Source organism: Vulpes lagopus, chromosome 1 (genome assembly GCF_018345385.1).
Source record: "Vulpes lagopus strain Blue_001 chromosome 1, ASM1834538v1, whole genome shotgun sequence".
Taxonomy (NCBI): domain Eukaryota; kingdom Metazoa; phylum Chordata; class Mammalia; order Carnivora; family Canidae; genus Vulpes; species Vulpes lagopus.
In genome coordinates, this window is record NC_054824.1 from 154,295,218 (window position 1) to 154,315,494 (window position 20,277).

The 20,277-nt window shown below is 38.1% G+C and overlaps 1 protein-coding gene across 2 annotated transcripts in view; it reads right to left on the reverse strand.

Annotated features, from left to right (window-relative positions):
• Positions 1 to 20,277, reverse strand: part of FMN2 (formin 2) — a 369,098-nt gene that overhangs the window by 93,334 nt on the left and 255,487 nt on the right. For both annotated transcript variants that reach the window (XM_041773384.1, XM_041773378.1), the window contains one exon: positions 3,284 to 3,376. In XM_041773384.1, the coding sequence (XP_041629318.1) occupies positions 3,284 to 3,376 (93 nt within the window). The remainder of the gene's footprint in view (positions 1 to 3,283; positions 3,377 to 20,277) is intronic.

Consider the following 20,277-nt stretch of genomic DNA (forward strand, 5'->3'; position numbering starts at 1 on the left):
CTCCTTAAATATGTCCTCTCCTCAGTACTAACACTATGTCCTTAGAACAAGGCCACCTCATTTCTCTAACAATGTTTCATACCAATTTTACAACTCCTGCCTCCAAGTCTGATCTATCTCCACTGAGTCTATCCTACTTGCTGCCAGTGTAAACTTTCTAAGTCTTTAAACGTCTGGTCCCCAAGGATTCAGGATGAAGCCCAAATCCCTCAGCCAGATTTGTAAACGTGTGGTGGGGAGGTGTGGGAGCTTCTGTATAACAGCATCTGTTTTCTCATCCCAGGATAAAATGAGGTTATCATTAGAGTCATGAGGAAGCAGAAGAGAAAGCCTTGGAGGTTTGAGAGGAAAATAGAAGAACAAATCTCAGAAATTGAGAAAATCAAATTTGCAAGGACAATCTTATAGAAGTGCTGAATAGAAATGAGTTCTAACAGTAGGTCTGTGGTCATGACTTCTACAGGATACCAGTTGGTGTTCAGACCACTCCCACATTAAACAAAAACAAAAACAAAAACAAAAACAAAAAAACGTTGAGCTACCCTGGTGCAAAGAGATGGGTTTAATGAGGGCTGTTGGGTTTTGTAAGGTGAGCAAGACAGTGTGTACAACATGCTAGGCACTGTTCTAGGTATAAGGATAACTGGGAACAAAACAAGGATGCTTTCTTAATGGAGCTTACATTGTTGAGAGGCAAATAAATAATACAACTGTAGAAAACATTAAGTGTTATGAAGAAATGATGCTGGGTGGAGTTCAGGACATAATTCAATAAATAATTCAAATACTTATTTATTAGTGTTAATATCATTAATTGAGCACTTCAATTCTCCCAAAGATCATACATAGCTGGCACCATTACAAACAATACATGCCTTGTAGAGGCAGGACTCAATTCTCTAAATCTGCCTCTTTTAGAACAGGGGTGAGGACATTCCCAAGGAAGAAATATTTAAGCAGAGACCATAAAAATCTTGGCTTGAGGAAAACTGGGAAGGCAGGGAGTAAAAAAGTGGATGAATCACTAGATCATAGGGCTAGATGAAATCCAAAGACTGTTACTCTGTGTCCATAGGTCACACAATAACTGAATTATGAGGATAAGAGATGTTTCTATAATGTTGTGGCAGCTAATGCAATAAAAATGTTTGGCCAGTATTGGGCATAGTCTCCTAATTGTTGAAGAGAGATTTTAGATTTTGAAATGTGGCACATTTAAAAAGACTTTGATGGGATATATAAAACATTAATATTACCTATGTAAGGTAATCTGAACACAGAGGTTAATGTAAGAATACTATTTATTATTGAGGAAAGTCTAATTATAAGCAAAGATTTGGCATATATTATTTGTACTAAGGTGGAATTCATTTTTAAAAATATAAACCTAATTGCAGAATATGTACTGATAACTAGAGGGCACATGGGACCAAAAAATAAATTGGCTATATTCTAAAATCTTTATCTTAAGAGAAACATTTTGAAATCTATTGTTTATAGATTGAAATAATTGAATATAGGCTCGTAAGTACTTATGTTTAAAGCTGGACTCTTTTCTTCTACATTTTGACATATTTGATCTACATAAAATGTTCCAAAGAATGTGCTATTGTCATTGTCTGTCTTCTGGATAATGTATATTTTCTTATTCATTGCTATAACTCAGGAGCCAAAAGAATGGCTAAGCACATAGGAGGTATTCAAATTTTTCTTCAATGAACATGTAATCATAGAACACTTGAATCAGACAAACATAAAATAAAAAGGTCACTGAAAGTACTGGAAGAAGAACTATGAAGAAAGATTCATTCTTTCTTTACTGAGTTAATGAATTAAGGACTCCTTTATCCCATAAGCAAAAAGATTATCTCTTCCTTTACCTATATAGTCCTCTAAAACTGCATGTTCTTGATCCTAAAACCTCACTGAATGAGGAGAGCAAAACTCATTTTTATTCATCATTAAGACTGTAGTGAGCTTATAGTGTCCTCTAATATATAACCAACTACAGGACTCTGATTTTATCCCAAGGACTATTTAGGAATTACTAAGTAGATTTTCCACTCTAAGTCATGAGGACCTGAGAATTTAGAAATAACAATTCCTTTGATTTATGAATCTGACCAAAGTTTTGTTTCAATCTTCATGATTGTCTTGTGATTAAATAGTATTTTCCCATCTTTAAAATAAGCTGTGTTTAATGGTTTTTTGTGTGTTTAATGTTTAATCAAATTCCAATACGACTCATTCATTGTAAATTATCATTAATGACACTTGAACAACCTATAAAAACCATAACCTAATAAACACAGGATGGAGCCAATCTTCAGAGTATTACTTGGCCTCAGTCTGAAGCCATGTCGGCCTCTAGGAAAATTCCTGACAACAAGAACTTTCGAGAGCATGGCATGACACAAATCTGATCTTCAGAGGAGATGTAACATTCCAAAGCAGAAATGTTTTGAGTAATAAATGCTTTGATATAATTGTATGTTTAAAATGGCAAGATGTTTTTATTTTTATTTTTTTGAAGATTTTATTTATTCATGAGAGACACACACAGAGAGAGGCAGAGACATAGGCATAGGGAGAAGCAGGCTCCCTGTGGGAGCCTGATGGGGGACTTGATCCCAGGACTCCAGGATCAGGAACTGAGCTGAAGGCAGATGCTCAACCACTGAGCCACCTAGGCATCCCAAGCAAGACTTTTTTAATAGATATTCTGTCCTACAATTTTTAAATATATTTTCTGAAATTCTTCATCCTTGCTTATGTAACAGGAAGAGTCAATAAGATATTTATTAAGTATTTAAGTTTTCTAGAAAAAAGGTGTTAAATATCTAGAGGTATTTATACATCCTACAAAAAATAGACTGTAATGTTTTAAGATCTGGAAAACATAAATATACTTTGTTTTTTGGCTCAGTGTTTGGACAAATTAAATAAATACAAAGTTGAACTGAAGTCATAAACATAGTTAAAATTCAGAAGAATGTCTAATTTTCTATCACAAAAAGCATAAAATTTTAATATCTTTATAAACAGGTGCTATTTTAACCTAGTACATTTACTGTCATTAAAAAACAATAATGATAATTATCCATAGTAGAATGTATACCAAATTGCTACTCACACCTGTATGACTCTTGATTAAACATAATTTGTTTTTCTGTGATGTCAAAATAATCTGCTTTAAACCAATGCATATTTTTAAAAATGCTTTCTACCTACCATTCTGCGGGGGAAAAAAAAGGGAAATGCAACATGTCTCTTTAGAATTTACCTTGAATAATAAACTGTTCCATGTTTTCTTTGAAAGGCTGGATGTGCTCTTTTGAGGATACCTGGTATACTTTCCCCGCCTCAACTTCACAGGCTGAAATCAGAGAAAGACATTGTTTAAAATGTCACAGTATTAATGGAGTATTAAAACAATTTTTAAAACATATTAGCTACTGTTAAAAGTCCCTGTTAACCACATTAATTGATATATGTTCTACATATTTTGGAAACATCCAAATACTGACATAAGAAGTCTATGATCAAGGCTTCATTTTGGGGGACTATAGAAAGTTCTTAAGAATCTATAATCCAAGTTTGGTCACTACCAAACTGTGCAAATTTAGCAAGTCCCTTAAGTTCTAAGCTTCAGTCTCATCTGTAGAATGAGTACATCACTAATGTTTACCTCTCAGGACTGTCACGAGGATCATATCAGTTAATAGATACAAAGTGTTCAAGTAGTACTTGGCAGACAGTAAAGCAATATGTCAGTATTTCCTACAAATAACAACAAATGATAACTGCTAATGTTAGTATAGAAATCAATAATTACAGAACATCTATTAGATGGCAGATACTTTTAACCTATTAGTTAACCTAATCTTAAGAAGAAATTAGTAAGAGTGGACATTATTCCATTTTACTGGTGAGGAAATAATGGCTCAGAGGGTACTTATTTGCTGATGCATCCACAGATAATAAGTACCAGACCCATAAATGAAATCCTGGCCTGACTCGAGAGCTTATTTTCTATGTCCATGCCATCGTAAATGCCTTAGTGGGCTGCAGATCCCATAAGGGTTAATTAGGAAGTACTTCTAAGAAAATTTCTGAGGAAACTCCTGCCATTATGGTGATACTGGCAAAAAGAAATCAAAATTTAAAAAGCATATATGTGAAAGACAAAACTTAGGGCAGATAAATGTCTGAATCAGGAAAACATACTTCTCACTACAATTCTTAAGGTGGGGTTGTCAATTAATTCCTCAAGGCAACTTTGAAATTCCACTCTTTAAAATATGTTTTTCTCTTATTAAATATAGTTTTCTTTTCCTTCCAGGTTATTAGCTTGTCTAAGCAGGAGAATATAGGGGAACTGTATTGTTAGCACCTATTATTCCCATCAAATGTGAAGAACAAGTAGGCCTAGTAAGACTTAAGACCAGTTAGATAGATGCAGTGTTCTCTCTGCCCACATTCCCCAGCACTCCTCACTCTGCCAGAACAGGCTCTCACAAGTTGTGACTACCCAATCCACATTCAGTCCAATACCTTGTATCTTCAGATTCATACATTAAACTTTCTCACATATCAATATTTTCATTTAGAATTCATTACAGCCTTCTCTAGACTTGCTACTTCCTTATTTATTCTTCTATTGGTGGTACCATGATCTGACCTAAGTAACTCATACCAAAGCAGGAGAGTTACCCTGGACTTCCTCTCCTTATCCTAATATCCTGTTTGTTTACCTCCTAAATGCTTCTGAAATCTACCTATTCTCTCCATTACTGCCTTATGCTGGTTCAAATGCTTTCATCATTCTTCACTGGGCTACTAGGAAAGCCTCATAACTTAATTCCACCACCAGTCCTACATAGATCAACTCTCCTCATAGCAGAAGAATGCATAAAGAAGATGTGGTGTGTATGGAATATTGGAATATTACTCAGCCATACAAAGAATGAAATCTTGCCATTTGTGACAACATGGATGGGTCTAGATGGTATTATGTTAAGTGAAATAATATAGAGAAAGATAAATGCCATACGATTTTACTTATACATGGAATTAAAAAAACAAATGAACAAATGAACAAAAACAGACTCTTAAATACAAAGTGATGGTTGCCAGAGGAAAGGTGGGTGGGGTGATAGGTGAAATAGGTGAAGGGGATTAAGAGATATAATCTTCCAGTTATAAAATAAATAAGACACGGGGATATAGCATACAGCATAGGGAATATAGTCAATAATATTGTAATAACTTTGTGTGGTGACAGACGGTAATTATACATATAATAATGAACACTGAGTAATGTATAGAATTGTTGAACCATTATATTGTACACCTGAAACTAATGTAACACTTACTGTATGTCAATTATACTTCAGCAATAAACAAAAATTAAATTAAATTAAATTAAAGTCATCCATAAGAAACCTGACCAATTCCCTAAAACTGTTCAATGACCTCAATCTTCACAACCATACCCAGAGTAAAGGGATGACTTAAAACCCTATAGTATATGGGGCACCTGGGTGGCTCAGTTGGTTAAACATCTACCTTCGGCTCAGGTCATGATCCTTAGTTCCTCGGATGGAGCACCCATATAATGCTCCCTGCTCAGTAGGGAGTCAGCTTCTCCCTCTCCTGCTTACCCCTACTCATGCGCACACGCAGGCGCATGCTCTCTCTCAAATACATAAAATCTTTTAAAAAAATAAAATGCTATAATATGAAGTAGAGAACTTTTCAAAGTCTAGGCCTTGCCCAACTTTCTACTTATCCACCTCTACTCCTGATGTTTTTTGCAGACTCAATGCATATTGAGTCTCCATAACCTTGGTTCCTCTACTTGGAATGCTTCACTACTTTACCTCCTTTATCTTATCTCCTTCATCTCACCCATTCTCAATATTACCTCATGACTTACCCTCAATGTAGTTGCCCCTAAAACGTATTTCCTCTCAGTTTCCTACAACCCCGGCTTTTCTCCATTTCTTATCTCCTGTCTTCAGCTAGGACTGGGTCTTTCCTCTGTGACCCCACAGCATCTTGTGCATACAGAATTAAAGTAATGTTGGGTACTTTCTATATGTCAAGGACTGCTACACACTTTGCATATGTTCTCCATTATCAAAAAAACCCCTTGAAATAGATTAGTAATATGCTTGCTTTATGTCAGAGAAAAATAAAATACAGAGACTATCCAAGTTTACACAGTTCATAAGTTGAGAAGGTGGAACTCTGTATCAGCTACCACTTTAAAAAATTTTTTTTAATTTAAATTCAATTTGCCAACATATAGTATAACACCCAGTACTCATCCCATCAAGCACCTTCCTTAGTGCCCATCACCCACCCAGTAACCCCATCTCCCCACCCACCTCCCTTTCCACAACCCTGTGTTTGTTTTCCAGAGTTAGGAGTCTTTCAAGGTTTGTCTTCCTCTCTAATTTTTCCCCACTCAATTTCCCTCCTTTCCCTTATAATCCCTTTCACTATTTCTTATATTCAACAGATGAGTGAAACCATCTGATGATTGTCCTTCTCTGATTGACTTATTTCATTCAGCATAACACTCTCCAGTTCCATCCATGTCAAAGCAAATGGTAGGTATTTGTCCTTTCTGCTAGCTAATATTCCATTGTGTGTGTGTGTGTGTGTGTGTGTGTGTGTGTGTGTGTATATATATATCAGATCTTTATCCATTCATCTGTTGAAGGACATCAGCTACCACACTGTTTTAATCTTATTTGTGATTGTATCTATTCTATTTCACAAGACAGAGCTACATAGAGGAAATCTAATTCTCATCTGTATTCCTAGTACCTGATACAAGCAACAAATTGTTGTTGGATGGGTTAATGGCTGTATAAATAGCTCCTGCTGAAGAAAGAACATACTAGATGTTGGAAACTAGTAGATGGAGATAGAGGGTTTATATTCTAGTTCAGCATGCACTGAATGAGCTGTAGCTTGGAGAAGTCTGAGAAGAAATATCATAGCTGCTCTTAAAATGTGGTCTCAGGGACAAAAGTGTGTAAATTTTCATGTTGATGCCAAGGAAGGAAGGAGTTAAACAAGCAAAAATTAGAGAACAGAAAGATTTTGGTTCTAAGTAAAAAAGATGGCTAATGTTTAGGACAATCCCATAGTGAAGTAACCAGTCATATGAGGAGATGAGCATTTCATCACTGGTACTCTTCAGAAAATAGTGGGCTACTTGTCAGAAATGTGGTAAAGAGGATGAGTCTGAGGAGAAAACATGCATTCAGCTTCCTCTGTAATGTTCACTTATGACAGCCCCATGTAACAGAAATTCCATGTTCTGTAATATCTCTACATGGATACAAAAGACATATTTAGTGTCATACTTTAGGTATCTTCTAAAAGTAACAGTTTGCATTATTTAAAAGGAATGAGGTAGAAATTTATCAGCCCTTCCCATCATGCAATGAATCATTTTTGGCAAAATCACATGAAGAGCTGTTCTGAATGGTCTTCAGTAGCTTGTAATTGCTAACCAGCCTACTCCCGCATGATGCAACCTATGGGACAAAGCTGCCATGACAAAAATCCCTGTCCTCAGAGGGCTTGCCTTTTTTGAAAATACACAGTCTTTAATTAACTATTTTCCAATTCCAACAAGAAAAGTAAAAACTAATAGCCTAGTATCTAATAAATTAGGCCAACATAAAAAATAAAAGCAAAAAAGGATCTAGTTTTCCACTTGGTCTAAGTTTCAAAACTTAAAAGCTTGAGGCAAGAAAGATTAATGTTTTGACAATTAGTTGCAATTGCTTCATCTGCTACTTTTTACTAGAGAATGAAAGTAGTAACTGTCTTTGTTTTCATGATACTACACTATGTCTAGAAGCGTAGTGAGCTGTAAGAAGACCCTAACACTAGGAACTTGCAGAAGTTCATCTGATGGATCAGGTGACTTAAGAAGGATTTCACTACTTAGGAAAGCAGAGTTAGATCAAAGACAGTCCATAGGAAAGTCTTCTAAAATGTGCCAAAATTTCTCTAAGTATTCATTTGTACTCAGTAACTTTGAAACAACAGAATTTATAATAAATACTTAAAATGTAAAAAAACTGAGGGAAAGTTCTATTCTAATTTTCTCTTATTTTCACAACTGTCCTTGGCCCATTCATACGAACTTAATATTTTTAACATAAATGTAAACAAAAACTATTTTTTCTATTTCTTCTTTTTACCTCACTTATAGATTTTCATGTACACAGTAAGAACAAGGTAGAATTTTAGTTTTAGAAGTTCTTTTGGGTCATTTACTAACAACCTCATCTCATTTTCAGTCTTCTTTCTAGAAGGCGACAAAAAATGCTTGTAATATATCTCAGTGATGTCCATTCATTTCCCTACCAGGCAGCTTCTTCCTTACTGAGTTGTTTTAATTACTGGAATTTTCAACTACATATTAAGCAGAAATCTCTATGATATATTCTCCTATGGAATGATATATCTGGAGTTTGCTTTGAAATACTACAGAAAAATAAATAAATAAATAAATACTCCAGAAAGAGCGCCTCAGTGGCTCAGTGGTTGAACATCTGCTTTTGGCTTAGGTCAGGATCAGGCGGTGCTGGAATCAAGTCCCCCATCAGCTACCCTCAGGAAGTCTGCTTCTCCTTCTGCCTAAGTCTCTGCCTTTCTCTTTGTATCTCTCATGAATGAATAAATAAAGTCTTTTATAAATAAATAAATACATACATACATAGATACATACATACAATACATACATACAATACTCTGGATATGGGGCACCTGAGTGGCTCTGACAGTTAAGTATCTGACTCTTGATTTAGGCTCGGGTCATGACCTCAGGGTCGTGAGACTGAGCCCCATGTGGGGCTCTGTGCTGGACGTGGAGTCAGCTTGAGAGTCCCTCTCTCCCTTATCCCGCTACACCCTCTCGAAAAAATAATAGTAATAAAATGCTCCAGATATAGTCATATAACTATTTATGTAATTTAAAAAATCGGTAAAAAAAAATAAAGTCCACCATAGATAGTTTGGGTCTTTAGTGAGTTACAGAGAAATTCTACCCTCTTTGAAGACAGATGAAGACCTTGATCTCCTACCATTCTTCATTTACTGATTAACATTCCTTGGTAGGCAATAGGCATCCAACAATTATCTGTGGAATGAATGGATAAATGAACTAGACCCTCCTGGCACAATGAACTTTTTCTTAATTTTCAAAATGTCATACCTATTCAAATTTCTTCACACCTTATGTATACTATTCACTCATCTGATATACTCTTACCCCTCAGAACCAATGTACTTCTACTTATGCATCCCACGTTTCAATTTTCAACCCAAGCCAAGAGAGTCAATTTCCCCCTGAACGTTCTATCTCTCTGCTCTGTACAACATGTGTAAATGATATAAGATAAAAGCAAATCTTAGGATAAGAGATGTGGACCCAAGCCTAGTTCTACTAGTAGCTATGTGATCTTGAAGTGGTTCCTTAAGTTATCTGAGCCTAACTAGAAATTGGAATGATGAAGATGTGGCACTTGAGTGCTAAAGCATTAAGCCATTGAAAACTCCCAAAAAACCATATTGTTGTTAATGATATTATCTCATTGCATTTATTTGTTTATGCATATTTGTCCTTGACTTACTTTTATTTTTCATTCCTGAAGTCAAGGATTGTCTATTTACTTCTCTGTGCCTAGTGTCTGCAATATAAGGAAAAGCTAAAGGAAAAAGCACATTGTGCTTTTCTCACATTCAACTATGTCAATAATTATGACTTTCCTTAATCTGGATATTAAGCCTTCAGTTGTGAATCATTTGTAACTTCACATAAGTCTTATGCAAAATGTACAAAAACCCAATCCAAATTTCCAAAGTTCTTCAATGTGATACACAACCTATACAATTATTTGTACATGGTTCTTGTTTTACTTATTCACTGTATTAAGAAGGAAGAGGCTGTTGGAGAAGTATAAAAATAAAATATCAAGCTGTAGAGTTTATATATACTCCTATATAGACATAATTCTTTTATACATCTAATATATTCAATAATACATATGAATATATTCAATATGCTATGGAATAAGGAAATTTCTTCTTTTAAGATTTATATATTTATTTGAGAGAGAGAGAAAGAGATGGAGTGGGGGAGAGAGACAGAGGGAGAGGGAGACAATCTCAAGCTCTCCACATTGAGAATAGAGCTCAACACAGGGCTCAGTTCCATGACCCTGAAATCATAACCTGAGCCAAAATCAAGAGTTGGTCACTTAACCAACTGAGCCACCCAGGGGTCCCAGGAATAAGGAAATTTGTTTGTAAGACTGAACCCCATTCCTCTCTTAACTGTAGTGCATCAAGGTACATAACGTATCATCCTAGCTATCACTTATCATCTTCAAAATTGGTAGGTGACTATGTAAACTTAAAAAAAAAAATGCCAACTGCTATAATCTTATAAACTTGGTCATTTAGAAACATTACTAAAAACATAACAATGACAGTGTTCCTGGAAAATCTGTATTATACTCAAATCTAAATTTTAAAAAAATTGTTAAGGGGGGGAGGGGCAAGATGGCGGAGGAGTAGGGTCTCCAGGTCACCTGTCCTCAGCAAATTACCTAGAAAACCATCCAATCATCCTGAAAACCTACGAATTCGGCCTGAGATTTAAAGAGAGACCAGCTGGAACGCTACAGTGAGAAGAGTTCGCGCTTCTATCAAGGTAGGAAGACGGGGAAAAAGAAATAAAGACACAAAAGGCCTCCAAGGGGGAGGGGCCCCGAGGAGCCGGGCTGAGGCCGGGGCGAGTGTCCCCAGGACAGGAGAGCCCCGTCCCGGAGGAGCAGGAGCTGCACCGACCTTCCCCGCGGAAAGGGGCTCCCCGGGAATTGGAGCAGGATCCCCAGAAAGGCGGGGACGCCCTCGGGCTCCCTGGGACAGTAACAGAGGAACTGCGCCCCGGGAGAGTGCGCCGAGCTCCCTAAGGGCTGCAGCGCTCGGCGGGACCCGGAGCAGCTCGGAGGGGCTCGGGCGGCGGCTCCGCGGAGGGGGCTGCGCGGCTCCGGGAACAGCTCGGCGGTGGCGGCTCGGGCAGAGGAAGAAGCTCCGCGGAGGGGGCGGCGCGGCTCCGGGAACAGCTCGGAGAGGCTCGGGCGGCGGCTCCGCGGAGGGGGCTGCACCGCCGGGAGCGCGAATCCAACAGCGCAGGCCCCGGAGCACAGGGCGCCGGGACACAGCCCAGGATCCGGCCTCCCCCGGGACAGGCAGAGGCCGGGAGGGCCCAGGACAGCGAGGACGCTCCTGCCTGGAACTGAGCAGATCAGCGGCCCCGCCCCGGAGCCCCCAGGCCCTGCAGACGGAGAGCCCCGGAGCTACTGCGGGAGCTGACTCGAGGGTCCCAGAGCTGCCCCCGCCACTGTGGCTTCCTCCCGGGGCCTCACGGGGTGAACAACCCCCACCGAGCCCTGCACCAGGCAGGGGCAGAGCAGCTCCCCCAAGTGCTAACACCTGAGAATCAGCACAGCAGGCCCCTCCCCCAGAAGACCAGCGACAGGGACCAGTTCCAAGGGAAATCAAGGGACTTAAACTACACAGAATCGGAAGATACTCCCCCGTGGTTTTTTTTGTTTTTTGTTTTTTTGTTTTTGTTTTTGTTTTGTTTTGTTTTGTTTTGTTTTGTTTTGTGCTTTTTTTTTCTCTCTTTCTTCTTGATTTCTGATTGCTTCCCCCACCCCCCCTTTTTTCTTTTTTCTCCTTTCTTTCTTTTTCATTCTTTTTCTTCTCTTTTTCCCCTATTTTTTTCTTCTTTCTCTTTTTTCTTTTTCTCTTTTCTTTCCTTCTCTCTCTTTTTCTCCTTTTCCCAATACAACTTGTTTTTGGCCACTCTGCACTAAGCAAAATGACTAGAAGGAAAACCCCTCAAAAAAAAGAATCAGAAACAGCCCACTCTCCCACAGAGTTACAAAATATGGATTACAATTCAATGTCAGAAAGCCAATTCAGAAGCACTATTTTACAGCTACTGGTGGCTCTAGAAAAAACCATAAAGGACTCAAGAGACTTCATGACTGCAGAATTTAGATCTAATCAGGCAGAAATTAAAAATCAATTAAATGAGATGCAATCCAAGCTAGAAGTCCTAACGACGAGGCTTGACGAGGTGGAAGAACGAGTGAGTGACATAGAAGACAAGTTGATGGCAAAGAGGGAAACTGAGGAAAAAAGAGACAGGCAATTAAAAGACCATGAGGATAGATTAAGGGAAATAAATGATAGCCTGAGGAAGAAAAACCTACGTTTAATTGGGGTTCCTGAGGGCGTGGAAAGGGACAGAGGGCCAGAATATGTATTTGAACAAATCCTAGCTGAAAACTTTCCGAATCTGGGAAGGGAAACAGGCATTCAGATCCAGGAAATAGAGAGATCCCCCCCTAAAATCAACAAAAACCGTTCAACACCTCGACATTTAATAGTGAAGCTTGCAAATTCCAAAGATAAGGAGAAGATCCTTAAAGCAGCAAGAGAAAAAAAGTCCCTGACTTTTATGGGGAGGAATATTAGGGTAACAGCAGACCTCTCCACAGAGACCTGGCAGGCCAGAAAGGGCTGGCAGGATATATTCAGGGTCCTAAATGAAAAGAACATGCAACCAAGAATACTTTACCCCGCAAGGCTTTCATTCAAAATGGAAGGAGAGATAAAGAGCTTCCAAGACAGGCAGGAACTGAAAGAATATGTAACCTCCAAACCAGCTCTGCAAGAAATTTTAAGGGGGACTCTTAAAATTCCCCTTTAAGAAGAAGTTCAGTGGAACAATTCACAAAAACAAGGACTGAATAGATATGATGACACTAAACTCATATCTATCAATAGTAACTCTGAATGTGAACGGGCTTAATGACCCCATCAAAAGGCGCAGGGTTTCAGACTGGATAAAAAAGCAGGACCCATCTATTTGCTGTCTACAAGAGACTCATTTTAGACAGAAGGACACCTACAACCTGAAAATAAAAGGTTGGAGAACCATTTACCATTCAAATGGTCCTCAAAAGAAAGCAGGGGTTGCCATCCTTATATCAGATAAATTAAAATTTACCCCGAAGACTATAGTGAGAGATGAAGAGGGACACTATCTCATACTCAAAGGATCTATCCAACAAGAGGACTTAACAATCCTCAATATATATGCCCCGAATGTGGGAGCTGCCAAATATTTAAACCAATTAATAACCAAACTCAAGAAATATCTTGATAATAATACACTTATACTTGGTGACTTCAATCTAGCTCTTTCTACCCTGGATAGGTCTTCTAAGCACAACATCTCCAAAGAAACGAGAGCTTTAAATGATACACTGGACCAGATGGATTTCACAGATATCTACAGAACTTTACATCCAAACTCAACTGAATACACATTCTTCTCAAGTGCACATGGAACTTTCTCCAGAATAGACCACATACTGGGTCACAAATCGGGTCTGAACCGATACCAAAAGATCGGGATAGTCCCCTGTATATTCTCAGACCATAATGCCTTGAAATTAGAACTTAATCACAACAAGAAATATGGAAGGACCACAAACACGTGGAGGTTAAGGACCATCCTGCTAAAAGATGAAAAGGTCAACCAGGAAATTAAGGAAGAATTAAAAAGATTCATGGAAACTAATGAAAATGAAGATACAACCGTTCAAAATCTTTGGGATGCAGCAAAAGCAGTCCTGAGGGGGAAATACATCGCAATACAAGCATACATTCAAAAACTGGAAAGATCTCAAATTCAAAAGCTCACCTTACACATAAAGGAACTAGAGAAAAAGCAACAAATAGACCCCACCCCCAGCAGAAGAAGAGAGTTAATTAAAATTCGAGCAGAACTCAATGATATCGAGACCAAAAGAACTGTGGAACAGATCAACAGAACCAGGAGTTGGTTCTTTGAAAGAATTAATAAGATAGATAAACCATTAGCCAACCTTATTAAAAAGAAGAGAGAGAAGACTCAAATTAATAAAATCATGAATGAGAAAGGGGACATCACTACCAACACCAAGGAAATACAAACGATTTTAAAAACATATTATGAACAGCTGTACGCCAATAAATTAGGAAATCTAGAAGAAATGGACGCATTCCTGGAAAGCCACAAACTACCAAAACTGGAGCAGGAAGAAATAGAAAACCTGAACAGGCCAATAACCAGGGAGGAAATCGAAGCAGTCATCAAAAACCTCCCAAGACACAAGAGTCCAGGGCCAGATGGCTTCCCAGGGGAATTCTATCAAACGTTTAAAGAAGAAATCATACCTATTCTACTAAAGCTGTTTGGAAAGATAGAAAGAGATGGAGTACTTCCAAATTCGTTCTATGAGGCCAGCATCACCTTAATTCCGAAACCAGACAAAGACCCCACCAAAAAGGAGAATTACAGACCAATATCCCTGATGAACATGGATGCAAAAATTCTCAACAAGATACTAGCCAATAGGATCCAACAACACATTAAGAAAATTATTCACCATGACCAAGTAGGATTTATCCCTGGGACACAAGGCTGGTTCAACACTCGTAAAACCATCAATGTGATTCATCATATCAGCAAGAGAAAAACCAAGAACCATATGATACTCTCATTAGATGCAGAGAAAGCATTTGACAAAATACAGCATCCATTCCTGATCAAAACCCTTCAGAGTGTTGGGATAGAGGGAACTTTCCTCGACATCTTAAAAGCCATCTACGAAAAGCCCACAGCAAATATCATTCTCAATGGGGAAGCACTGGGAGCCTTTCCCCTAAGATCAGGAACAAGACAGGGATGTCCACTCTCACCACTGCTGTTCAACATAGTTCTGGAAGTCCTCGCCTCAGCAATCAGACAACAAAAAGACATTAAAGGCATTCAAATTGGCAAAGAAGAAGTCAAACTCTCCCTCTTCGCCGATGACATGATACTCTACATAGAAAACCCAAAAGCCTCCACCCCCAGATTGCTAGAACTCATACAGCAATTTGGTAGCGTGGCAGGATACAAAATCAATGCCCAGAAATCAATGGCATTTCTATACACTAACAATGAGACTGAAGAAAGAGAAATTAAGGAGTCAATCCCATTTACAATTGCACCCAAAAGCATAAGATACCTAGGAATAAACCTAACCAAAGAGGTAAAAGATCTATACCCTAAAAACTATAGAACACTTCTGAAAGAAATTGAGGAAGACACAAAGAGATGGAAAAATATTCCATGCTCATGGATTGGCAGAATTAATATTGTAAAAATGTCAATGTTACCCAGGGCAATTTATACGTTTAATGCAATCCCTATCAAAATACCATGGACTTTCTTCAGAGAGTTAGAACAAATTATTTTAAGATTTGTGTGGAATCAGAAAAGACCCCGAATAGCCAGGGGAATTTTAAAAAAGAAAACCTTAGCTGGGGGCATCACAATGCCAGATTTCAGGTTGTATTACAAAGCTGTGGTCATCAAGACAGTGTGGTACTGGCACAAAAACAGACACATAGATCAATGGAACAGAATAGAGAACCCAGAAGTGGACCCTGAAATGTACGGCCATCTAATATTCGATAAAGGAGGAAAGACTATCCATTGGAAGAAAGACAGTCTCTTCAATAAATGGTGCTGGGAAAATTGGACATCCACATGCAGAAGAATGAAACTGGACCACTCTCTTTCACCATACACAAAGATAAACTCAAAATGGATGAGAGATCTAAATGTGAGACAAGATTCCATCAAAATCCTAGAGGAGAACACAGGCAACACCCTTTTTGAACTTGGCCACAGTAACTTCTTGCAAGATACATCCACGAAGGCAAAAGAAACAAAAGCAAAAATGAACTATTGGGACTTCATCAAGATAAGAAGCTTTTGCACAGCAAAGGATACAGTCAACAAAACTAAAAGACAACCTACAGAATGGGAGAAGATATTTGCAAATGACATATCAGATAAAGGGCTAGTTTCCAAAATCTATAAAGAACTTATTAAACTCAACACCAAAGAAACAAACAATCCAATCATGAAATGGGCAAAAGACATGAAGAGAAATCTCACAGAGGAAGACATGGACATGGCCAACATGCACATGAGAAAATGCTCTGCATCACTTGCCATCAGGGAAATACAAATCAAAACCACAATGAGATACCACCTCACACCAGTGAGAATGGGGAAAATTAACAAGGCAGGAAACAACAAATGTTGGAGAGGATGCGGAGAAAAGGGAACCCTCTTACACTGTTGGTGGGAATGTGAACTGGTGCAGCCACTCTGGAAAACTGTGTGGAGGTTCCTCAAAGAGTTAAAAATAGACCTGCCCTACGACCCAGCAATTGCACTGTTGGGGATTTACCCCAAAGATTCAGATGCAATGAAACGTCGGGACACCTGCACCCCGATGTTTCTATCAGCAATGGCCACAATAGCCAAACTGTGGAAGGAGCCTCGGTGTCCATCGAAAGATGAATGGATAAAGAAGATGTGGTTTATGTATACAATGGAATATTACTCAGCAATTAGAAACGACAAATACCCACCATTTGCTTCAACGTGGATGGAACTGGAGGGTATTATGCTGAGTGAAATAAGTCAATTGGAGAAGGACAAACAGTGTATGTTCTCATTCATTTGGGGAATATGAATAATAGTGAAAGGGAATATAAAGGAAGGGAAAAGAAATGTTGGGAAATATCAGGAAGGGAGACAGAACATAAAGACTCCTAACTCGGGGAAACGAACTAGGGGTGGTGGAAGGGGAGGAGGGCGGGTGTTGGAGGGGAATGGGTGACGGGCACTGAGGTGGACACTTGACGGGATGAGCACTGGGTGTTTTTCTGTATGTTGGTAAATTAAACACCAATAAAAGTTAATAAAAAAAAAAAAAAAAAAAAAAAAATTGTTAAGGGATGTTGGTATAACTCAATAATTCCAATCAGCTGGCTTTTTGTTTGATTTAAAGAAGTTCCTAATCCCAAATGATTTTGTATTGGGTTAAAGAGCTAATACTGGAAAGCATAAATTTCCAAATACAAAGAAAAAATCTAGCTAGGGGACTGGAAGAACAAAAATGTCTTAGACATTTTCACTGCAATATGGGTTCTAAAACATCAATGCCATCCACAGACTGGCATGTTTGGGGGCTCGGCAAACACCATCTTATCACTTTCATTTTAAAACAAGAACATTACATATCACTCTCTAAAATGAATCATGTTCATGAGCAGTTTAGTTACTTTTTTAGGGAAGTGAAATATTCCAGCTATAACTTTTACAAGTCTCCAAGTTCAATCAATGTTAATCAGTTTAGAGTCATTGCTCTTCTATGAGTTCCAGAAGGTCATTGGAATTTATAAACCTGCTTTAGCAACTTTGAATGAAGCCACATAACAGACACATAAGAAAAGAAACAAACTTGAGTAATCAGACATTTTTTCTTCTAACACCAAATTGTTTCCCATGTACACCTGGTTCAGATTATTATTTTGGATTCAATTTCTGGAAACAGAAGTCATTTTAGCTACCTAAAGCAGATCAATGCAGCCAATGATACTTATAAATATTTGCAAGAACAGAGAAATTGGCTCTGCATTTGGTCTTCAGGAACAGCTCCCAGAACAAAACTGCAGAAGTGGCCCTAGTTGAGCCACTCAGTATCTAAACTGTATAGTGGATACCACAGTCTCAACTGTGGTTTTAGACTCAAATCTCACCTGATAAATATGCACCATCAAAAAAAAAAATGTGTCTCAACACTCAGGGAGCTGGTGACAGCGGCGGACTGTCATACTGCTTCAGTAAAATCCAACCTCTCCATGTCACTACTTGAAAGCCTGGAAACCCCCCAAAAAACCAAACATGCAAAACAAAAAGTGACAAACAAAAAATAAAACAAAATCCAAACCACAAAATTAAAATAGAAGCAGCAAAAAGACACTATCTGACTTCACTATATCTCAAGAGTATATGCAATGACAAAAGCAAAATCATATGCAGACACAGAAGAATGCACAAGCTCAAGGAATATTTAGGGGAAAACAGCAAAGCTTGGTGACTGAGTAGTTTGTATATAAGCCATCCCTTCATGAAGAGACAAACCTGAAAGTCAACTGGAGGGCCTTTTCAGAATCTGCCTGCCAATGCTCCCATCTCCTGGGAGATACTTGGAGAAAAGTAATCTCCAGGATAAGGCTCAGAAAAAGTCCACACAATGATTCTAATGCACACAGAAGTGTGAAGTAAGACTGAGGGGAGGAATGAAGGATGTCATCTGGGTTTGCAGTGCAGGTGCTTTGTGGAGAGAGAATGCAAGAAGAAAAGTAGCTTGTAGAAGGAAAGAAAATGAATTCGTCTTGAACTTGCTGCATTTTAAGATGCCAGTGGAACATCCATGAGTAGTTTTCCACCAAGTGCTTGGGTGTATAACTCTGCAGATCAGAGTGACAATAGAATCACTGAATAAGATCACTTGGGAAAGGCTTCAGTGAGAAGACTGAGCCACAGCAGCATACCTGAGGTATATCAACTTTTATGAAGAAGCAGAGAAAGAGAAGGCCCTGCAGAAAGAAGATGTAGAAGGAATTGTCAGATACCATAAGGAGAATCAACAGTAAGTACGACTAATGAAGCCAACAGGCTAGTGATAGCAAGTCAAATGCAACAGAGATAGGAAGTTGGCAAACTGTGCTAGAGAAAAAAGACACACTGTAGCAAACTGAGGAAGGAATGAGAAGTAGTGAATCAAAGAACCCAGAAATAGACCAGGAACGTTAACATCTTGGCCTATGAGCAGAAAAGTCCCAGAAAACCTGCCCAGCAGAGGTGTGCTGTGGCAATGGGCAATGGGAAGAATGATGAATAAATAAATGAACACAAATCCTTTAAAACTTCTGAATAATATTCAAAATATCCTAGTCTTGCCAACAGTGCATCCATAGATTCAGCTGTGTGTTAACTATAAAATTTGTGTATCTGTCCTAAAGATGGATTTCAGAAAAATCTGATCCCTAAGAATTAAATGTCTGCAAATTAATGTCAAAGTAGTCCTTTAGCATGTAAATATAATGAAAGAGGACAGAGACACCACACACACACAAATCCCACAGTACCTTAGTTTGGACATGGTAGACTTAGCAATATTGCCAGTGCAATATATTAAGGTCACGCTGAGCTCGTCAGTTTATACCTCAAAACAAAGCTAAACTGAACTGAACGATTGTATAAGTATACGTTTTAACAGGTGTTTCACAGGTGTCCTCTTCAAACTGAGGGGTTTTGGAAGTGAACACTGTTTTAAATTGAAATGATGAAAGCGCAATACATATAGTTTTGCTCCTTAAATAATCATTTCTATAAGAGGAATTATCTTTTTTGTTTGTCAATTCACATATACAAGTCACTGTTTTCAAATATGATATACTTCCATGGACAAATATAATCTACAGGTTACAAAACAATAAGACATAATAGCTATGATTTTCAAAAAAGTAGTCTTTTCTGTTCCTCAGTTCTTCATCTGCAATATGAGAGATAATATGTGCTTCATGCTTTGTAAGAGTAATATGTTTGCTATAATTCCTGTGACACTATTACCACCACCATACACCACAATTACTAATACACAACAAGGAATTGGACCATTATTTCTATTTCTAAATCTAAAGAAGCAGAGAAGGCCATGCTTCAGAATATGAGTATGATATTTCCATAGGGACAACTGAAAATGAGTTGTATATATATTTATACATATACAAACACATGACAAATTGTGAGTGTACATCGTTGGCAATACATTTGCTTTTCACATTTGGCCTTGGGAAACATGAAAACTTAATGCTTTATTATCATAAGCAATAACACAGTGGTCATTTAGATCATTTAAATGGATTCACTCTGTTAATAAGGGGATTCAAAGTCAAATTGAAATAATTCAAAATCAATTGAAATATATGGTATCTGTGAAAATAACATCATTTTATATAACAAAACTTTCCACAAGTTTGTACTCCATACACTTTGGGGGGAGACACTGATGTTGACTCAACCTTCAATGTACTGAATGAAACAGAAGTGTCTTAACATTTGCAAGCAATAAAGTCATGACAATTATAGACCATACAGTTATTCTGAGCCTGTACGTAAATATTTCTAGTGACGCGGGGCTCACTACTTTTAATGGTAGCCCTTCCACTGTTTCAGTTCCTATCTGGAGACATTCCTTTATATAG